The sequence below is a fragment of the Actinia tenebrosa genome, unplaced genomic scaffold, assembly GCF_029948245.1.
Source record: "Actinia tenebrosa isolate PJP-AT-01 unplaced genomic scaffold, QUT_ActTen_1.0 PGA_scaffold6__47_contigs__length_16458017, whole genome shotgun sequence".
Classification (NCBI taxonomy): Eukaryota; Metazoa; Cnidaria; class Anthozoa; order Actiniaria; family Actiniidae; genus Actinia; species Actinia tenebrosa.
The window spans coordinates 3,540,425-3,559,246 of NW_028292583.1; the positions used below are offsets into that span (position 1 = coordinate 3,540,425).

The 18,822-nt window shown below is 44.4% G+C and overlaps 2 protein-coding genes across 3 annotated transcripts in view; one reads left to right on the top strand and one right to left on the bottom strand.

Moving 5' to 3' along the window:
* The window catches only part of LOC116287495 (dolichyl pyrophosphate Glc1Man9GlcNAc2 alpha-1,3-glucosyltransferase), a 26,311-nt gene continuing 7,489 nt past the window's right edge, over positions 1 to 18,822 (bottom strand). For both annotated transcript variants that reach the window (XM_031694177.2, XM_031694178.2), the window contains 3 exons: positions 3,201 to 3,298; positions 2,474 to 2,546; positions 1 to 1,676 (listed from right to left, as the gene is read on the bottom strand). In XM_031694177.2, coding sequence (XP_031550037.2) covers positions 1,382 to 1,676; positions 2,474 to 2,546; positions 3,201 to 3,298 — 466 coding nt within the window. In that variant the 3' untranslated portion in view covers positions 1 to 1,381. The remainder of the gene's footprint in view (positions 1,677 to 2,473; positions 2,547 to 3,200; positions 3,299 to 18,822) is intronic.
* On the top strand, positions 5,604 to 6,899 carry LOC148905858 (uncharacterized). Its single transcript, XM_089038839.1, has one exon. The coding sequence runs from the start codon at positions 5,604 to 5,606 to the stop codon at positions 6,897 to 6,899; it is 1,296 nt and encodes a 431-aa protein (XP_088894965.1).

Sequence of the window (18,822 nt, forward strand, 5' to 3'; positions counted from 1 at the left end):
TGGTACTGTGACTCTCAAATGGCTTCCACAGACTAGGCCGTGATTGGATGTTGGTACTATGACTCTCAAATGGCTTCCATAGTCTAGCGCTGTTATTAGATGGTAGTACTATGACTCTCAAATGGCTTCCATAGTCTAGCGCTGTTATTAGATGGTAGTACTATGACTCTCAAATGGCTTCTAATGGCGCTGTGATTGGATGGTGTGCGCATTTAGCATTTAGTATCGTACGTAGCCCCTCTTCCCTAATCATACCAAAGGCTAGCATGGTGAGAGAGGAATTATGTACAACTAAAGCCCCGAGGTTCACTTTCCCAGGATAGATAGAGTATCAGTCTTAGGATCTTGTCTATCTGGAGCACTCGGTTCATCTGTTCATCACACCTTGAGGCTACTGAGATTCAATCATAAGATATACCTTAATTTTCCTCCTCAGATGTACCGTCTACATATATCCAAGCAGATTGGGTGCAGCAGGGAAATACCCCAAGTACTTGGAAAGGCTTACTATACCACAGCCAGCCCAAGCAGTGTTTAAATAGCTTGGGTCTGATTAGCATTTTCCGAGCTATTTTGAGGAATTCTTCATCGCTGAGTTGACTTTTTATGGACGAAGAAACAAAATAAATTTGAAAATAAACACGACAATTAAGGTTTTCTATCACTTTCTAATATCAGCAAGCAAAAAAGACGCCATATAAGTATTAAAGCGTTCCCTAAGAGAGCCCCATGATGCAACGCGTTCTGCAACCTTCGAAAGACTAACATCTCTCTAAATAGCTTAGAAACTAGAAGGATTTAAACCACAAAAATAATGCTTGTGATGCCTGCAGTAATTCTACCGCTTGCATGATTCAAATTCTTTCCAGCATTTCAGCCATACGCATAGATTATTATAATATTATTTTAACTCTACTATTTATCTACATTAGGTATTTATTTTCGTTTCAATATAGTTCAGGATGCTTCGTTTAGAAATAAAAATGTGACAAGTGTTCCCCAATAACCAGTCCTATAACCATACATTATTGGCAAATTTTCAACACTTTTGAAAGCCAATAATTTTGGTTCTTTTCTTCCAATCAGGTTCAAATTTGTCAGACTTACTAATGTTGAGATGCTTTCTCAAATGACAAAAGTTTTTTCCAATAAGATTAAAATTCAAAACTCGCCCCAGTCTCTTGCTCGTTTCTAAAGTGGATAATTGACAGTCGTGTTATGAATGGTAAACATAAAAACTATTAAAACTGATTGCACCCAATTAATTTCCTCCCTAAAATGTGATTCTTAATAAATTAATGTCTAATATAGGCTCTTTGTTTCTATCTCACGTCATTATGACGCACGAACACTCACACGGTCGCACACGCACGAACACGCACTATCGTTTCTTTTTCTTAGTGGTAACGGCTGGTTGCGGAACGAATATCACATTACCAAAACTAAAGAAATCCTCATAAAATAACAGCCACGACCAAACCACACCAACAGCACAGTAGACCGACGTGAAGAGAAGAGGCAAGAAAGGAAGAGCTGAACCCATCGGTGTTAGATGATGTACAATGGAGTTATAGAATTCTAGTACAGCTAGTCCACTTAGGTACATGGCCTCGTAAGGTGCCACTAAAGGAAGAGTAAAGATATCGGAAAAGGTTGACTTGCTGGTTGACTTTCCGCTGCAAAGTAAAAGAAACCTTTTTAGATTTTATAACGGCTTGTTCAATAGCTTCTGTCTGCCTGATTCATTGTTTTGTGAACTGGACTGCCATACGATAGAAGAGTACGTACAGGAAAAACAGTTTCTTTGATATATGAGTAGAAAGGACATCGAGAGTATGGAAATTAATTTAGTTTCCAAGTGCGTTACGAATAACTAACCACTTCTTATCATTATCTTTTCGCTTAATTCAACTATCGATATATTTTCCACTTCAGAAAGTCATATCATTAGCCAAGTAGTCTTCTAGATGTGAATATTTAGTGGATACTTGCCAACCACCAACTAACCACTTATTGCCCATTTACCAAACACCCACCGCACCCACCAACAAAAACAATTTGCCAAAAACTATCAATCATCTGAAGACCACCTGTACGTAGACCTGTACGTAGACCTGTACGTAGAGGTTAAATTATTGACAACATTTTTTCGCTGTATTTTAGGGTTTTTTGTCAGCAGCTGGAGCCGGAAAAACTCAATCAAGAAACACATTACTAGGGGAGGTGGTCGGGTCGGCCTCAAATGAAGTGGAAATCTAATATAACGCACTAATCCCATTTCTAGATGTGTCTTTGAATCATTAAAAAATACCATTGACTTGTTGGGAGAAAAATGTTTCTGCTAGCGGTCTACAGTATCATAAACCGCAGTAGCAATGGGCCGGGGTAGGAATAACTGCACCATATAGGCCTGTCAATCTCTAAGTATTATAATAATAACTATTGCAAATATCAGAGTACAATAGACACTCACCAGTGCACAAGACAAAGAGAATAAAATGCCAATATAGTGAACATCATCATCAGACAAACTTTTAGTGTAGTTTCTGAAACACAAACAGGGGTATGTTAGTCATAGACACAAGGCAGGGACACGGCACGGAACTGACCATGTACTTTCAACCAATCACAGTGCACGAGATCGTTGATCAGGCCGCATGGAAACGCTACTTCATCAGTAATTTTAGTTGCTGTCACGTGACCCTCATAAAATAAAGTCCCTATTTTATTCACCAAACTCTTATTTTGTGCTTAAAATTGAATAATTTCGATAAAGGTCGAGCTTTTCTGATTGTAGGAGTGGTGTGGCGATATTCCCAAAGCTAATGGGAGCATGCGCATTTTAATGGGGCTAAAGGTCTCACCACAAAAAAAACACAGCAACATTAGAGAGTTTCAGATTCTCGTTTACGTCCAAACGTGAAACGTCAGTTGACCATTAAAATGTTCTTTAAAATTAGTGAAAAGGAATCGCAAAAATCTCAAAAGTAGTACATAAACAAAAGAATATTTGTCTTTGTCGAGAAGCTTTGCTAAAGGTAAAGTGAAATGTAGGGAAACGATGAAAACGTGGTCACGTTTACCGTTTGCGGGAAGGAAAAACGGGAATCTTAATCTGACTATTCTATGATCATTCCCTCGATTTTGATGTCCCCTCCCCGTGCATTTATTAGTTGAATCGAGATAAATGGTTGATTTACCTTCAGGACGAAAGAGTAAAGGAAACAAAGATAAGTGTCCAGCTGAGGCGAGAATCAGATAAACACGTGCATCCCGTCTGTCCTGCACAGCAAGAAGGCTATCAAAATAACAAAACAAAGATAACTATAGACTTTTATATATTAAACACATTAATTAGTTTTTGAGATTTATTTTGCAATAGTATTTGCCATGTCAGAGTATTGCAGGAAACTGATAACACTGTCATTACATGGCATTTCTTCCTTCCTTTTTTTTTCTTTTCTTTTTTTGAAACTGATTTCAACATTCTTCAATTAATGTCCTTGTCAATTAAGGCGTTCAGTTGTATGTGTGGGAATTATTCAAAACGAACCTCCCCAAGTCATTTATATATACTGGTTGACAAGCAGGGATAGATTAGGATCAGGGGTGTAATATGAGCCGCTTACACTAGACACTACTCAACACAGGTGCCAAATACAAACCTTCTTCATCATCAACTTTGCCCTTCAATCCTCCCCCTGAGCAGCAGTAAGGGGGACTCGCGGTCACCCTTCGGAATCGCCCGGGAATTACCTGCCCCCACGTAACGGGGGCCCCCTCGGGAATTATTCGAGCCAACTCTACGGACTTTTAGGCAAATATCCGATTTGTCCACTTTACCCGTACCAAACCCGTAGGCAGATATTTTTGTACCGCAAACGGAGGTCAGCAGTAAGGGGGACTCGCGATCGATGCCGTATATTTGCGGGTTTAACCCGCGGAATTCCGAACGCGGGTACAGCAGATTTACGGGATTTCCCGCGGTGTGTCCTTACTGCTGCTGTGTTGGGTACCGCAAACGGAGGTTAAAATATTTGTTGGATATACGATGCACGAATGTAAAAAGTTCACCAATGACTTCTGTATAATTTGTCTAAGACCCAAAGTTAACATACCCAAGCCTCGGGGTTTCTGGTGTTGTGGTAAGAAAATGCAAATAGAAGACGACACGTCAGCACAGTGTTACGAGTGTGGTAAAAATATTCGTAATGCCGTACCAAATGCTACCAGAGAGCAGTATTACGCCAATGGAGGTCGTAAGAAAACACCTTATAAGAGAATAAAATACTTCAGGGACTGGATGAGTCATATCCAAGGTTATCGACCGGTATATTTAGACAACGAAGTAAAGAAGAAAATCATAGACCATTTAGAAGAGCCAACCCCGCAAAGTTTACGGAAGACATTGAAAAAATTAAAGCTAGGGAAATATTATAAAGCTATTCCCTATCTTTTGTCTGAAATTACCGGTAAGTCTATTCCCGAGGTTTCTGATATGACAAAAGCCGAGTGGATGTTTTGTCGGTTGGATAAGGATATTCCTTATTACCCTGACGTAATCTACGAAATATTTCACGAAATCGACCCCAACCACCCCCTGTTAGGATGGATTCCAAGAAGATAGCGAATCTTATGGCATAAGATGAGAAATTACGCGTAATAATTCGCCAAATAAGGTCATGCAAATAATTCGCTAAATAATTTACTAAATAAGGTCATGCCGTGTATTATGGTATAAATCTTATGGCATAAGATTACGCGTAATTTCCAGACTGTCGTTCGATATGTAAACGAAATCCTGTCACGCTCTTTTCAAAGTAAATATTTACTGAGCAAGCTTTCTTTGAAGCTCTTCTTTTGCCTCCTGGTAGATCTTTTTGCGAGATTCCTCGGAAAGATCTTTTACGACTGTTTTTTTATTCCTTATGTCCGTCTTTAATTTCTCGTACTTTTCCTCTTCGGCCAGAATAAGCGAGAATTCTACGTCGTCTATCTTTCTGTCACGCAAAGCCTTTGAGACAAGGTCAGTGATCGTATTTACTTTAGCCCTTGACAGAGCTATTGTCGTGTCGTGTTTTGATATTTTGCTTGACAACTGCTTCATAATGCCCGTAGCAACAGCCGAAATAATACCACAGGCTGCCCCAACGCCGGCCAAAGGAACCCCAACAATTATTCCCGGCCCAGTAAGCGAAGTAGCAACGCCGGAGCCCGTTAACACAACAGATATGGACCCTGAAGTTATCGCAATCTTATGTAGCGTACTCCGGGCTCTAACGTATTTTTTTCTAACTTTTTCGTAGTGTTTTGCCTGCCCTTCCAAGTAAGCCAGGATTAAGTTCGCTTTATTAAGCCTGAAATTCTCCGCGTTTAGTTCGTTAGGTGTAGTATAGGGAACATCTGGGTACAACTTAGGTGCTGATGGTATGACATCCATTATATATAGTATGTACGACGCTTTTGGGAATGATATTGAGGAGCAGCCACATCACGACAACCGGGATTACTGGAACTGGAGGGCCTTTAGGAAGATGTTTCCGCATGCAGACCCCAGTAAGTTCGAAAGAAGACCCGATGGGATTTACTATAACGGCTCTAGGATGTACAGCAATGAGGATTTGAAACCAAAAATAATGGAGAAGGTAAGCGAGCGGCCTTTGTCAATAACGAAGGAGGTACAGCCTAATTTCCCGGAGAATTTATTGATAACCAAGGAAGATTACCCATTTTATGATGCCGAAGGTGGCATAAACGACTTTGATAAGCTGGTAACACACCTAAAGATTCCAGTGGGTAAGCAAACCTTTGACGTAGTAATAAGGGATATCTTTAAGGATTTTAAGCTTAAGCACACTTCAGGAAAAGAAGCCCACGAATGGCTAAAGGGACCTAACTTTAAGTACTGGCCGCAGCAGTTAAACTTTGCCGTCTGGGCGGCTACAAAAGGCTGCGGGGTTGCCGCGGATATGTTCAACATTGCCTTTCTAAGGTTCCACGTTGCCTTTACTATGCGCCGCATATTGAAGGAGCTGCACGTGCCACTGCCAGGGGAGAAGCCATTTAATCGAATGGATAACCACTACGATTCCGCTGCCCTAGAAAGACTAATGAATGAGTTTAAGCCGCAGCAAGAAGACTTTCGTTATCGGGAGGGCGCCACGCATGGCTTGGGCATTATCTATGCTTGGCATGTTGACGGCGTGCGTCCGGCAGACATGTATCATCAAAAATACCCCGGGGTCCTAAAGTTTTACGACTTGGGTGGTCGTAAGAATGACGTTACGCTGATCGATAGGATTGAGACAATTTACCCCAGTCCTTGGGATCCGTTTGTATTATTAAAAGGAAAAGGCCTAAGAAACCTAGCCAGGATCAACCGCAGCATTGAAGCATTTGTCTACTGCATCCTGGGAGCGCAGGTAAATACCCGCAGCCCCATTGTTGGATCCCAAGGTGCTTCGCGGGAAACGCAACAGGAATTCCTAACCCTGTTTGAGTCCGCAATAATAGAAAATGACATATCCAAGTCAGTGCAGAGATATCAATTAGCGGTGCAGCAATCTAAAGTGCGGCTAGATTATGCCTTGAGTCCTGGTTGTTGGTTAATGCCAAGTAACTTGGTTATTAACACCAATTCCGTTGTGGGTTATAACAACAAGCTGCAGCGAGCTACTAAGGATATGAAGTTTGGGGTGAATGACGTGAACTCTGACATGACCAAGGGCATTCCTCACTTCGTAGAGAAGCCAAAAAAGGAACACGCAGAAAGACCAATTCCCAAGCCCACAGCCCAAAAGAAGGTTATACCTGCGATACCCGAGGAATATGACCACAACTTACTAAAAGCCGGTATAGTAGTTGCGGGCGTTGGTTTGAGTTATTATATATGGCGATGAACAACCCCTACATGGCTGGAGTAGATTGCGTTTATACGACTTACACAGGCGAGAAAAAATACAACCAGGCATCTTGGGTTGATGTCACGGGGATATCTGTGGACCTGAACTACTCAGGAAAGAAGCTGATAATATGTAGTATTTGCATTGGTACGAGCAGCCATGCCAACGTGGGCTTTAGGTTCCTGGATGACAATGGCGTACTGCAGCCTATGCGCGCGAAGACGAACAACAGGGAGCCTGCACATTTCTCCGTAGAGCCGCCAGCGAATAGCGCCGAGAATTTATCTGTTTGGACTTTTCACATGGTTGCTGATTGTCATGGGAAAGTAAAGCTACAGATAAGAATAGACGATACGGGAAAGGTTACGGTAAATAGCATAGAGGATCAAAGAGATCAGCCTTATAATCACGCGACCATTAGCACTTTGACGGTGGTTAGCCTTTAAATATATGAATCCGCATCAGAAGGAAACTCGTTACGTTCACTATTTGGAGGAAAAGAACCATGTTGAATCTACTGCTTGGAAAGACACTGGCATGTGGGTTGAAGTTGGAGGCGCTGCGTTGGTTATCTGCACCATTAGCATTAATACAGGGTCGGGCGCAAATGTGGGGTTTAGGCTCGTCGATGAAAATGACGAGCCCCTGCTTCCTTACCGAACTTCGACGAACACTAGGAAAGTTGCCCATTTTTCGATGGAGCCCTACACGATATCAGGTGAAGACCTAACGCCGGTGACTTTTCACATGTTAGTCAATTGCAAGTATGCTCGGCTGCAACTCCTTTCTGATGATGGTGGTACTAGGATAAATAGCATAGGTATTAATCCGCCTAATGAAGTCTGGAATCATAAGCCTATTTCTACCGTGAGCGTGTTGCCGTTGGTTCCAAATTACCAGGGCGGCGCTAATACTGTCTTTTATTATCCTCAAAGCAGGGCACCGCCCGATGAGAAGGCTAACCCTTCATCTTCTTCAGGAGTACCACCCCAATAGCGACAACCAAGATCCAAATGTTATTCCCCACAAACTTCAACAGTTCGCCGCCGGCCCTAAGTGTCAGGCTAAGAACACTACCCAGCAGCCCAGGCAAGCCGGCTGCCATCTTTTTTCCCAAGTCCGTCAGCCCATTGCCTAATTTCTTTACGCCCGCGCCCGTAGCCTTAAGCGTGGATAGGATAACTCCTACTACGCTCGAATTAGCAACCGCAAATGCCAGCGGAATACCATACTTCAAAAGGGCTCTTTTTACCTTTTCCTTGGTGGTAAGCCCCAACTCCTTTTCCAGGTTTTCCTTTTGAGCCCGCAATTCCGCAAGACGCACCTCTAGATCTTCTGTTTCCCTTTGGGCAGCCTCCCTTTCCTCTTCGGTACGAGTTTGGTCCTCGATTACTTCTTGCTGCCGCTCTATTTGCCCCTCCAGGTCTTCGATGGCCTGATCTCTTTGCCGGATTTGTTCCTCCTTAGTATTGATTTCAGCCATTAACCGCCGCCTTTCCACCAAAGAGCCAGCTATGGTGGTTTGTAGGTTTTCGGTATCGTCTCTAATTAAGTCTAACTCTTGCAGGGCGAGGTTAAGAGCCCTTTGAGCCTGATTTCTTTCACGTCGAATTCGGGTTCTTTGGTCTACCAACTCAACTACTTCTTGATTTTTAAATTCGACCTCCCTCCTATGTGCGTCGGCGAGCCGCTGGTTTTGCTTCATGTATTCTTCCTCCCTTTCTTCCAACGTTTCCCGCAGCGCTTCCGCTGAGGCGCCAGAGCTTTTGGCCTCCTCCAGGTCCCTTTGCGCTTTATCCAACTGGTTTCTCATTTCCATCATTCTTTCGTTACCGAACTTTTTTTCGGTATCGACGAGTAGTTGAGTTTGCTTTGCGTATTCTACCTCCCTTTCTTCCAACGTTTTTTGCAGTTCGATCGCGCGTTTTTCTAGCGCGACCCTTTCATTTATGACTTCCAACCGTTCTAACATGCTTCTGGTGGCACGCTGGAAACCTTTTAATCTTGAGACGTCACCCCTAACTTCACCATCTTCATCAAAAAGGGGTTGCGGTTTCGTCCAGCGGTCTTTGTCAGGAAATCTCAGGTCTTGGACGCTTATGAGGACTTTGTTTCCGCGTTCTGTGAGCCTTACTTCGTCAGCATCGAAGCGGGAATAGCGCTGCGTTAGCTCTTGCATTGCCCACTCTACGGTTTCCCGCGCGGTTGCTCCCTGCTCGTTCATGTTTCGAAGTTCCATGTACTCGGGGGCGGACTTACCTGGGTTTTTTTCGTGCCACATGCGATTTAAGGAGGCTTTGAATCTTTTCCACCCGCTACCATATTTATTTTCTAGGGCCATGTCGTAGATTAGGGGGTCGGTTTCCGCGCCTTTAGTCCATGCGTCGAATTCGTCATCGTTAATGTCTACTTGACCTTCTTCGGTGGTGGGGTCGAAATCCGTTCCTTCTACTTCCATTATATATGATAAGCTCAAAGTTAAACCCCAACGTATTACCTAAGCAGGTTGGCGGACTAAAGGCAGAACGCACCTTTCACCGGGTCACCTTTACCCCCAGCAGCGCTAAACCTGGAGAAACGCTGTACGTAGGCGTGCCCCGCCTAACGGATAACCTAGTATTGGTTCCTGGTACCTTGGCTTTAAGGTTTGACCTAGCAATACAACCAAGCACCAAGGACAAGCGCTATACCGTCAATAACGTGGGTAGGAACCTCGTTTCTAAGATGAGAATCAAGTTCGCAGGGGAATCCCTCTTGGATTTGAATAGGTACGATTTTTACACCACGTATAAGGATCTGTGGCTAACAGCCTTTGACCGTGCACAAAAGATAGAGCAGGGAATTGGAAGCGTTATTCTTCGTAAGCTTCGCAGTGAAACCAACCCAGCGCCTACGGACTCCAGTGGAGCAACCGCAGTAGCAGATGCAACAAGGGTAAAGACCGCCTATGGTAGCAAGTACGTTATCCCTTTGGATTTCGAAGTAATTACGAGTCATGGTGTGTACTACCCCAGGCAGTTATCCGAGTTACAGTTTGAAGTAACCTTGGCGGACACTACAAATGTCATAGGAGGCATGGACAGCGCGATTAGCGGGGCTGTCGATCCTTATTCTATCACCAACTTAGAGCTGCAGTACGAGACCGTGTACAGCGAAGATCTGGCACGTAGCGCTGGCATGGAATACAGCTCCGGGAAGGCATTCCTTTACGACCACGTAGTGATGTATAAGACATTTAGCTTCCTGGATAAGACGGATGAGGTTATCAACCAAAGCATTAACCTCCCCCGAAGAAGTCTCACGGGGTTGATGTTGGTGTTTGCCAAACCCTACGAAGCTGGTAAGCGCGACTCCGAAGCCTTTCACAACCCCAACATTACTAATGTGGGGGTCAACATAAACGGCGTTCCAAACAAGGTCTACTCGCAGGGAATAAAGCCTGCAGACGTGTACAGAGAAGTAAAGCGTAAGTTTGGTGACCAGGTAAGTCCCGAGGAATTCTTTAATGATAAGTACGCGTTATGGATTGACATGCGCACCATTAACGACGAAGACCTACATGGTCAGGGTTTACGTCTAGTAAATACGCAGGATGGCATAACATTGGAGATCAAGCGCACCAAGAATACCTCCGCGGGCGACGGCGATAAGATAAACTGCTACGTCTTTGTCGTGTCTGACGCGCAACTGAGCGTAGAAATGAATCAGCTAAAAAGCGTTGCCTACTAAAGTATAATGGAAGTTTCCAATCCCCACGTAAACAAGCTAGAAACAACGATTGTTACGGTGTCCATACCACACATTTCCGTGCTAACGGCACCAGTAACGAACATCCTTAGTCAAAGTCAAACCACAGCGGTAAGTCAACCCACAACGGATTTTGATTTTTGTCATGTTAAGGTGTGGCTGCGTGACATAAAGCGACATATGCAGCACTTTTTTCCCTTTGAACAAGAACAATGGGCAACCATAGACTTTCCGGGAAACCATTACGTTAAGCTGTATTTTACCAAAGGAGCAGTTGAAATGAAAAAGACGTACTGGCTGCAAATCAAACAAATTACCTTAATTCGTTTTTCGTAAAAAATATGGTATATATACGATGCTTCGCGTATTCCAAAACAACGAAACCAAACTGCAATGCATAGTGCAAGGCGATAAACTATACTTCAAAGCAAAGGAAGTGGCGGCTGCGTTGGGTTACGAACGCCCAAAAGATGCAATTAAGGTGCATGTTCGTGAAAAGTATAAGGTAAAGCTTAGCGAACTTAGAGTGGAGGTGAATCGCCTCCCCTCGTATTCACAGCCTAATTCCCTGTACGTAACCGAATCTGGGTTGTATCAACTAATATTTAGCTCTAAGATGCCAACGGCAGAGACATTCCAGGATTGGGTCCTCGAGGACGTTCTTCCCGCATTGAGAAAGACAGGTAAGTATGAAATAGAAAGGCGGTTCGATAGTCCTAACAAGTTAGTCTTCAAAATGGAAAATGAGTTTGACCTGCATAAGAAAGTCGTGGACTACATACGCCGCTTCTACCCACAGATGCTCATAGCACCCGGCTTAGGGGAATTGCAGGATTCTGACAGCAAACGCATAAAATGCTGGCAGAAGGGTTATCAAAGGGGTCAACCCGACCTCTTAATACTGAACGCGCATTTAAGGTATGAAGGGCTTTGCATCGAATTGAAGACGCCGAAAGGAAATGGCATACTCTCCGCAGACCAACGCAAGATAATTTCGCAGTATGACGCGAATGGTTACCTAACCATGGTTAGCAACGATTATGACGTCATCTGTCGTGCCCTTAGCAACTACGCGGAAGGCATCCGTATTCCCTGTCGGTGGTGCTGCAAACGCTTCAAGACTACGGAGACAAGGGCAACGCATTTAAGAATATTTCATAGATATAATGATCGTAAACCAAATACACTGGCGTGACCTGATTTGCGGTAAAGCATACGAAATAAAAAATTACGTCGTCTTCGAAGACATCGACCGCTTACGGTTAGTCCTCAAAGACTTAGAAGGTAAGGAATATTCCCTTTGGGCGCCGGATTGCGTGCGGTACGTAATTCAGGGCGAGGAATTCACCCACTTACGCAGCTATGGTAAGGCAAATGGCCGATGGAAGTTTGACATTGAAAGAAGAGTCACTCCATCTCCTCTTTGTAGTTGAGCGCGTCTGCTAAAGTCCGCTGCGCTTTAGGATCCGCGGAGCACCAATGCTCCACAAAGGATCCTTCGGAGAATACCCTGTCGCAATGAAGGCAGGTGTATTTTTTCTCCTCACGAATTGCGGGGGTTTCAGGGATTATGCAGTCGCTTGGTAGTTCGCATGTAATACAGTCCATATATTGAAAGGGCGATTAGGAATCCTCCTAAGAAGGCGGCTGCGTAGGCTAGCATATACCTTTAAAAGGGGTCCTTATTTTTATTGTTGTTTTGTTAAATGTTGATCCCTAACAAAACAACAAGAAAAATAAGAATGGGATTTGAGACTCTTTGCACAAACCCTGCTTTACTATTAAAGGCCCCCATAAGCTATTCAAAAAAGTGTCTCAGAATGTTGACAATAAGGTTAAATCTTTGTTAAGTCGCCCATAAGCTATTCAAAAAAATGCCTCAGAATGTTGACAATGAGGTTAAATCTTTGTTAAGGATGCCTGGAAACCATTTCAAAGAGTGTCTCAGAATGTTGACAATAAGGTTAAATCTTTGTTAAGACAGTTGAAGATATGTTCCTCTTCTCTAACACAACCACAACGATCGCACTCCTGCCTCCAATACTCCCTTTTAGTCCACGGAACGCCTTCGGCGCGTTCAAAAGAGGGGAAAGTACGGACTATCTTCTTATGGTAATCTATGCGATTCCTTAAGTAATCCTCTTTATGCGGGCAGCGACACATCAAATCCGCACATTGGTAGCAATCCACGCCTTCTAGGTCATACGCCCCAAAGAGAAATCGATAATTCACTTCATGCGTTCTCCGGTGCGTCTGTAAACGTTGACGACTACTAAGTATCTTATTACAGAAACTACACTGTCTGGCTTGATTACAGACGCCCCTTCTCAGATGCTGCTGCATTTCGGAGGTGTTGGGGAATTCCTTATTACAGTCCTTACAAAGCCCACAAATGCGTTTATCCTGATGTTGTTGCATCTTTTGAACGGTGCTGAATTCCTTACCGCAATCCTTACAAACCTTACTAATTGGTTTCTTTGTACAAACGCCACGACGAATGTGGTATTGAAGTCTTTGTTTGGTGCTGAACACCTTCTTACACAACAAGCAGTCCATATATACTTAACAATATCTTAGCCTCCATTTAACATCCTTAACAAAGATTTAACCTTATTGTCAACATTCTAAGGCACTTTTTAAATAGCATATACTTAACAAAGATTTAACCTTATTGTCAACATTCTGAGGCATTTTTTGGAATAGCACATCCTTAACAAAGATTTAACCTTATTGTCAACATTCTAAGACACTTTTGAAATAGTTTCCATATATACTTAACAAAGATTTAACCTTATTGTTAACATTCTGAGACACTCTTTGAAATAGTTTCCAGGCATCCTTAACAAAGATTTAACCTTATTGTCAACATTCTACAGGGGATATCGCATGAAGTCCTTAACGGACTCCTTAGCCCACGTTGCCATCGTTATCAGCGCGCCAAACCGTTCTGCACGCTTCAGACCGCACATTTCATCGTACAATTCCTGCACGCGCTCTTTTAACCGGTCTATCTCCTCCCTTTGCATTTCTATGGTGTCTCTTTTATCTTTTGCGTCGGCGACAATTCTTTGCACTGCTTCCACTGGCTCCATATATATATGAACCCAGATCACATGCCTTGTAACGCTCTGATAGTAGGACCCACCGGCTGCGGAAAGACCCAGTTCGTCGTGGAGCAGCTATTAGGGCCCTTTAGATACCGCTTCGACTATATCGTGCTATTATGCCCCACCTACGTGAATAACCGCACCTGGACGGGTATAGGAGTGAACGATGACGACTTCTTTGTAGACATCTTAGACCCTAATGAGTTATCCGGTCATTTGAAGTTTTGGCACGAACAATTCCCTAAAGATACGCAGACGCTCCTCATATTGGATGACATTGCCTGTGGGGATGACGTAAAAAGGCGCACTTCCGAGCTCGTTAAGCTCGCCTTCAGCGGTAGACACGACAATATCAGCGTTTGGTTGCTCTCGCAGCAGCTTACCAGCGTCTCTAAGCCTTTTAGGGAAAACATAGGTTCACTTGTCGTATTTTATACTCCGAGCAAGTCAGACCTGGAAACCATCTTAAGCGACTACGGTGGTGAGATAAGCAAGGAACAGTTGCATGAATACATGCGGCATTTAAAAACGCACCAACATTCCAAGATGATCTTCTCTTTGAGGTTTCCTTATGACGTTAATGTATATGGACATTGAGCAACTCTTAGATGAAGTCCCTACACAGTTAAACGAAAGTAACCTCAAGGAACAACTTAACATCCTTGTGTCTTCGGGGAAGTGTAAGGAAATGATAGGCAAGGAGTTGACGCATGAGCAGGTCAATAAGTTGTCGGAAGAGGAAGTCAAGAAATTCCATAAGAGGTACGAGGCTGCCCTCGCAAGTAAGACCACGGACGCCGTAGCAGACTCCGCTATCCGACTTGCCACCAAACTCCTCGGACTTGCGCTGCCCATAGACGACGTGGAGCAACTGTGGAAGGACATAAGCGAGGACTATGTCATTGCTCAAGAACTTAAGATAACCTGCGGGTGGTTGTCGTTGAAGTGCGGTAAGTTAATGGCAGTCGCCTCTGCGGCACTTCACATAGCTCAGCACGTCGACTTGAAGGAACTTGCGGGCACCTTTGGTGCCTCTTGGAAGGACTTCAAGAAGGATAGAGAAGTCGAAAAGGTCTTCCAGGCGGCACTTGCTGAGGTACCTGATCAAGTCGCCTTAAGTACCTAGTTAAGTCATTCGTAAGTACTTAGTCAGGTCATTCGTAAGTACTTAGTCAAGTCATTCGTAAGTACTTAGTCAGGTCATTATTAAGTCGTTCTCAAGTCGCAACCAAGTTACTTGTCAAATCCTTCAAGTCCCTTAATATAAGATGAGTGGCACCGAAGAACAACCACCCGTAGAAGATACCAAGATTACCAAGGCTAAATCTCCAGGCAGAGTCGCTGCCGGAAAGAAGCTCGCGGAGATGAACAGGAAGAACAAAGCAAAGAAAGAAGAAAAGGTGGAGGAAAAAGAAGAGGAATCCTTCATTAATCCTGGGTACGTCATTGGCGCGTTAGGAGTCGCCATAGCAGCAGGCAGCCTTTACTTACAATGGCGGGCTACGGAGCCAAAAGTAAAGTGGGAGGCCGCAACATATCACGCACCTGTGGAACCGGCTGTTAGAAAAAGTAAGATCCCTGAAATGGAGTAGATTTTCCTTCTCGCTTTGTAATATAATGTCGACCGCGTTGTTGAAAACTGTTGAAGAAGCAGCTATCATTACTTCCATCGTTGCGGGTATTGGTTGGGTAGGTAAGAAAGTGCTCAAAGAAGACTTTACTGAAGACCCAAGCAAGAGCTTCGCTAATTTTGCTAAGATTACCGCTGCCGTGGGCGGGGCTATCATGGTAAAGGATTACCTACGGAAGGAAAAGTACCTCCCTACGACGTAAGCTTTGCTTGCGTCTAATATAAATGGCTAGTTTAATCGCAGGTGGAGTTATTGCAGCTTTAGCATTCACTGGAGCTAATTATGGTGGTCAGTATTTGGATAGATTAGTCAGAGGTGACAAAAGCGGAGATTTGGCCGCTGAGAGGAAAAGGCACGATTTAGCGCTGGAGAAATATCAGCGAGACGTGGCGGCTTGGAATGAAAAAAGACAAGCTTACAGGGATTGGTTGGACAAGAATTACCAAGACAAGATGCAGGCGGATAAGAACTTTGAAAATACGGACTACGCCTTTAAACTTTATGCACAGGCGCACCCCGCGGCATCGACGGGGTTGAAAAGGCCCCAGTTCAAGAATTACTACCAGCCTTCTAAGAAACAAAAAGACAATGAGTTGGTCTTCGTAGGAGTCGCAGGGCTGGCCGGAGGCGTGGCTTTGGCGTATCTAATATAATGATCGTCTTTTTGGAAAGCGACAAGAATGACTTTACCACTTACTTAAATCCCCCCATTAAAGCACATAAGGTTCGGCTGGTTAGTTGCTCTTTGTACAATTCTTGGTATAATTTGATTAATGGCTTTGTCATCGGAACTTCCGGCACCAAACCAAAAATACCAGATTCCCATTACACCCCTATAACACTGGCTAAGGAGCTAGCAAAGCATGGATATACTCTTACCACAGGATTACCCCATGAAATGAAATTCAAGAAAAATAGTGGGAGCGCTAATTTGAAGGACAGTTCATTGGTAGAACTCCTGGGTCTTACTAGTACCACGATAAATAGCGGCAGTACATATGATGTGAAATGGAAAGTCGCATCCTCTTACGAAGTCTATTGCGACTTGGTCAATAGTTACAACAATGGGGAAAAGTCTTCTCTTATGTCCAAGTTTCTACCCAAAGGTAATCCATTTGACCCAGTAGAATACACTCCCATTTCTTTGAGCTATGACTTGTCTAATTTGGTAGAAAGCATAAACATCACCATTAAGGTGGACGGAAAGACGGTGGATTTCAACGGGCGAAAGATCAATCTTGTTTTGGAATTCATATAATGGGTCGAACAGAGGACAAACTCAAGAGGATTTACTATGGGCCTGAAGGCTATTGGAAAGGAGCGTCAGCTATCAAGAAACTCGCGACCGCGGCCAGGGTATCAGAAGAAACGGCTAAGAACTGGCTAAGAAAACAAACCCTCTGGCAGGTTTATCTTCCCGTGCCTAAGTACATTCCCAGGCCCAGCTTTACCGTAAATGCCCCCAATGAAGTTCATCAGGCAGATTTGCTTTTCTTACCGCACGACAAGGTGAGAAAAAAGACCTATAGGTACGCTTTGACCGTAGTTGATATCGCAAGCAGATACAAGGACGCCGAACCCATAACCAGCAAGGATTCTGGGGAAGTCGCAGAAGCCCTAGGTAGGATTTATAAGCGCGTCTTGAAATGGCCTAAGCTGCTGCAAGTGGATGCGGGGACAGAGTTCATGGGCGTGGTTACTAAGACCCTGAAAGACCACGACACTAAGATTAGAAGAGCCGAAGCTGAGTACCACAGGGGTCAGAGCATCGTTGAAAGATTCAATAAGACCCTGGCCGAGCGTCTCTTTGGGTACCAGTATTGGAAAGAGCTGGAAGATCCCTCCAAACGCAACAGGGAATGGACTCAGAGGCTCCCCCGGGTCATCGCGGCTTTGAACAACGAGGCGGCCAGGGCTACGGGAATGAAACCCAAGGATGCCATAAAAAAGAAACACGTGGAACACAAGTCCTACGTCAGAAGTTCGAGGGCGGTCGGACTGAAGGAAAAAAAGCTACCCCGCGACATAGTGGTCCGATACCTCTATCAGCCGGGGGAACTCGAAGGTGGCAGTAAGAGAGCCACGGATCCTAACTGGTCCCTGGAAACGTATGAGATTTCGAAGTCCGTCACCAAGGAAGGGCAACCCGTGTTGTATTACCTAGATGGCCCAAGTCGCGGATTCGTCAAAGAAGAACTCCTCGTAGTTCCCAAAGACTCAGAGTAGTGCTGCTCCACGCGCCCGATTACACTCTAGGCATGTCAGTCTTACGTTGCCTCTGCAATGCCCGCGCTTATTATTTATACGATCCACGGAGAACTGCTGATCATCATTCGGGTCAAACCTCCATAGTAGAGGTATGTTACATTTGGCACACCTTGCCTCTTTCTTATAGACGTCGTCCACGCATAGGTCGAACGTCATATTTTTTTCTTCGTCGTGCCGCTTGTAGCGAAGGAGTTTCTTGGCGATATTCTCTTTGGCTACGTCCTCTGGCGTCTTATCGTAGCGCAATTGCGGACCCCAGGCTCTTTTTAACTGTTTGGCATACTCCACACGACTTACGGCGGTGTAGATAAGGTTGCTCCAACACAGCCGCTGGTCTATGATCCATAAGGTTTCTTTTATGGTAAGCCCCTGCGCGCTGTGGACTGTCATGCAATAACCCAAGCGCCAATCTGGATGGGAGGTTATTTTTTCCACCTTTTCTATGGGTACCCAGGCTTTGTCATGCGTTACTGCGTTCTGCAGTTGGATGTCAGTACCAGGTACCCAGACGTCTTTCCTTTGCATGCGGGTGTCGTGGGGTTTGTAAGAAACGGGCACCAAATGCGTAGGGAAGCGCTCTTGGTGTATTTTGAAGAGGTCTTTTTGTATGCGAGACTGTGCTGCGCGTTTGCTGCTCAGCACCAGATCCTTTGGATGTCATGTGTAAAGGAAGTCTTCGTAGGACTTCGCTCGTACACGTTTGCGCAGCGTCTTGCATTGCTCGGCGTCACTGAGGCCCCTCAATTCCGCTTTCAGGTTTCTTACTTGATCCTTGCTGCGGTAGTCTGTGTTAATTTCCTCCGCATGGTCTACGAACCCCTTTAGCCATTCGTGGGGCATCTCTCCGGCTATTGGAGGAGGCTGGCATGGATCGCCTGCAAAGATCACCTGGGATTTACCTTTTAAGAATTCTACGAACTCTTTTAAGATTTCCAGCGGCACAGTACAGATCTCATCCCAAAGTATTATTGGTGGGATGTCGTGGATGGCCTCTGGTACCCATTTTTGGCCATTCCAGCGGAAGAAGCTATGGTAAGTCTGTGCATCGTATCCAAGGCTGCATAGTTCACGTTCTAAACGATGGGTAGGAGTTAACACCTTTACTTTGGGGAACAGCTGCAATACCCGCGTCGTTTTACCGCTGCCTCCCGTTCCGTAAAGGTAAGA

Coding starts and splice junctions, on each gene's coding strand:
- LOC148905858 (XM_089038839.1), top strand. CDS start 5,604: ATGTACAGCAATGAGGATTTGAAACCAAAAATAATGGAGAAGGTAAGC.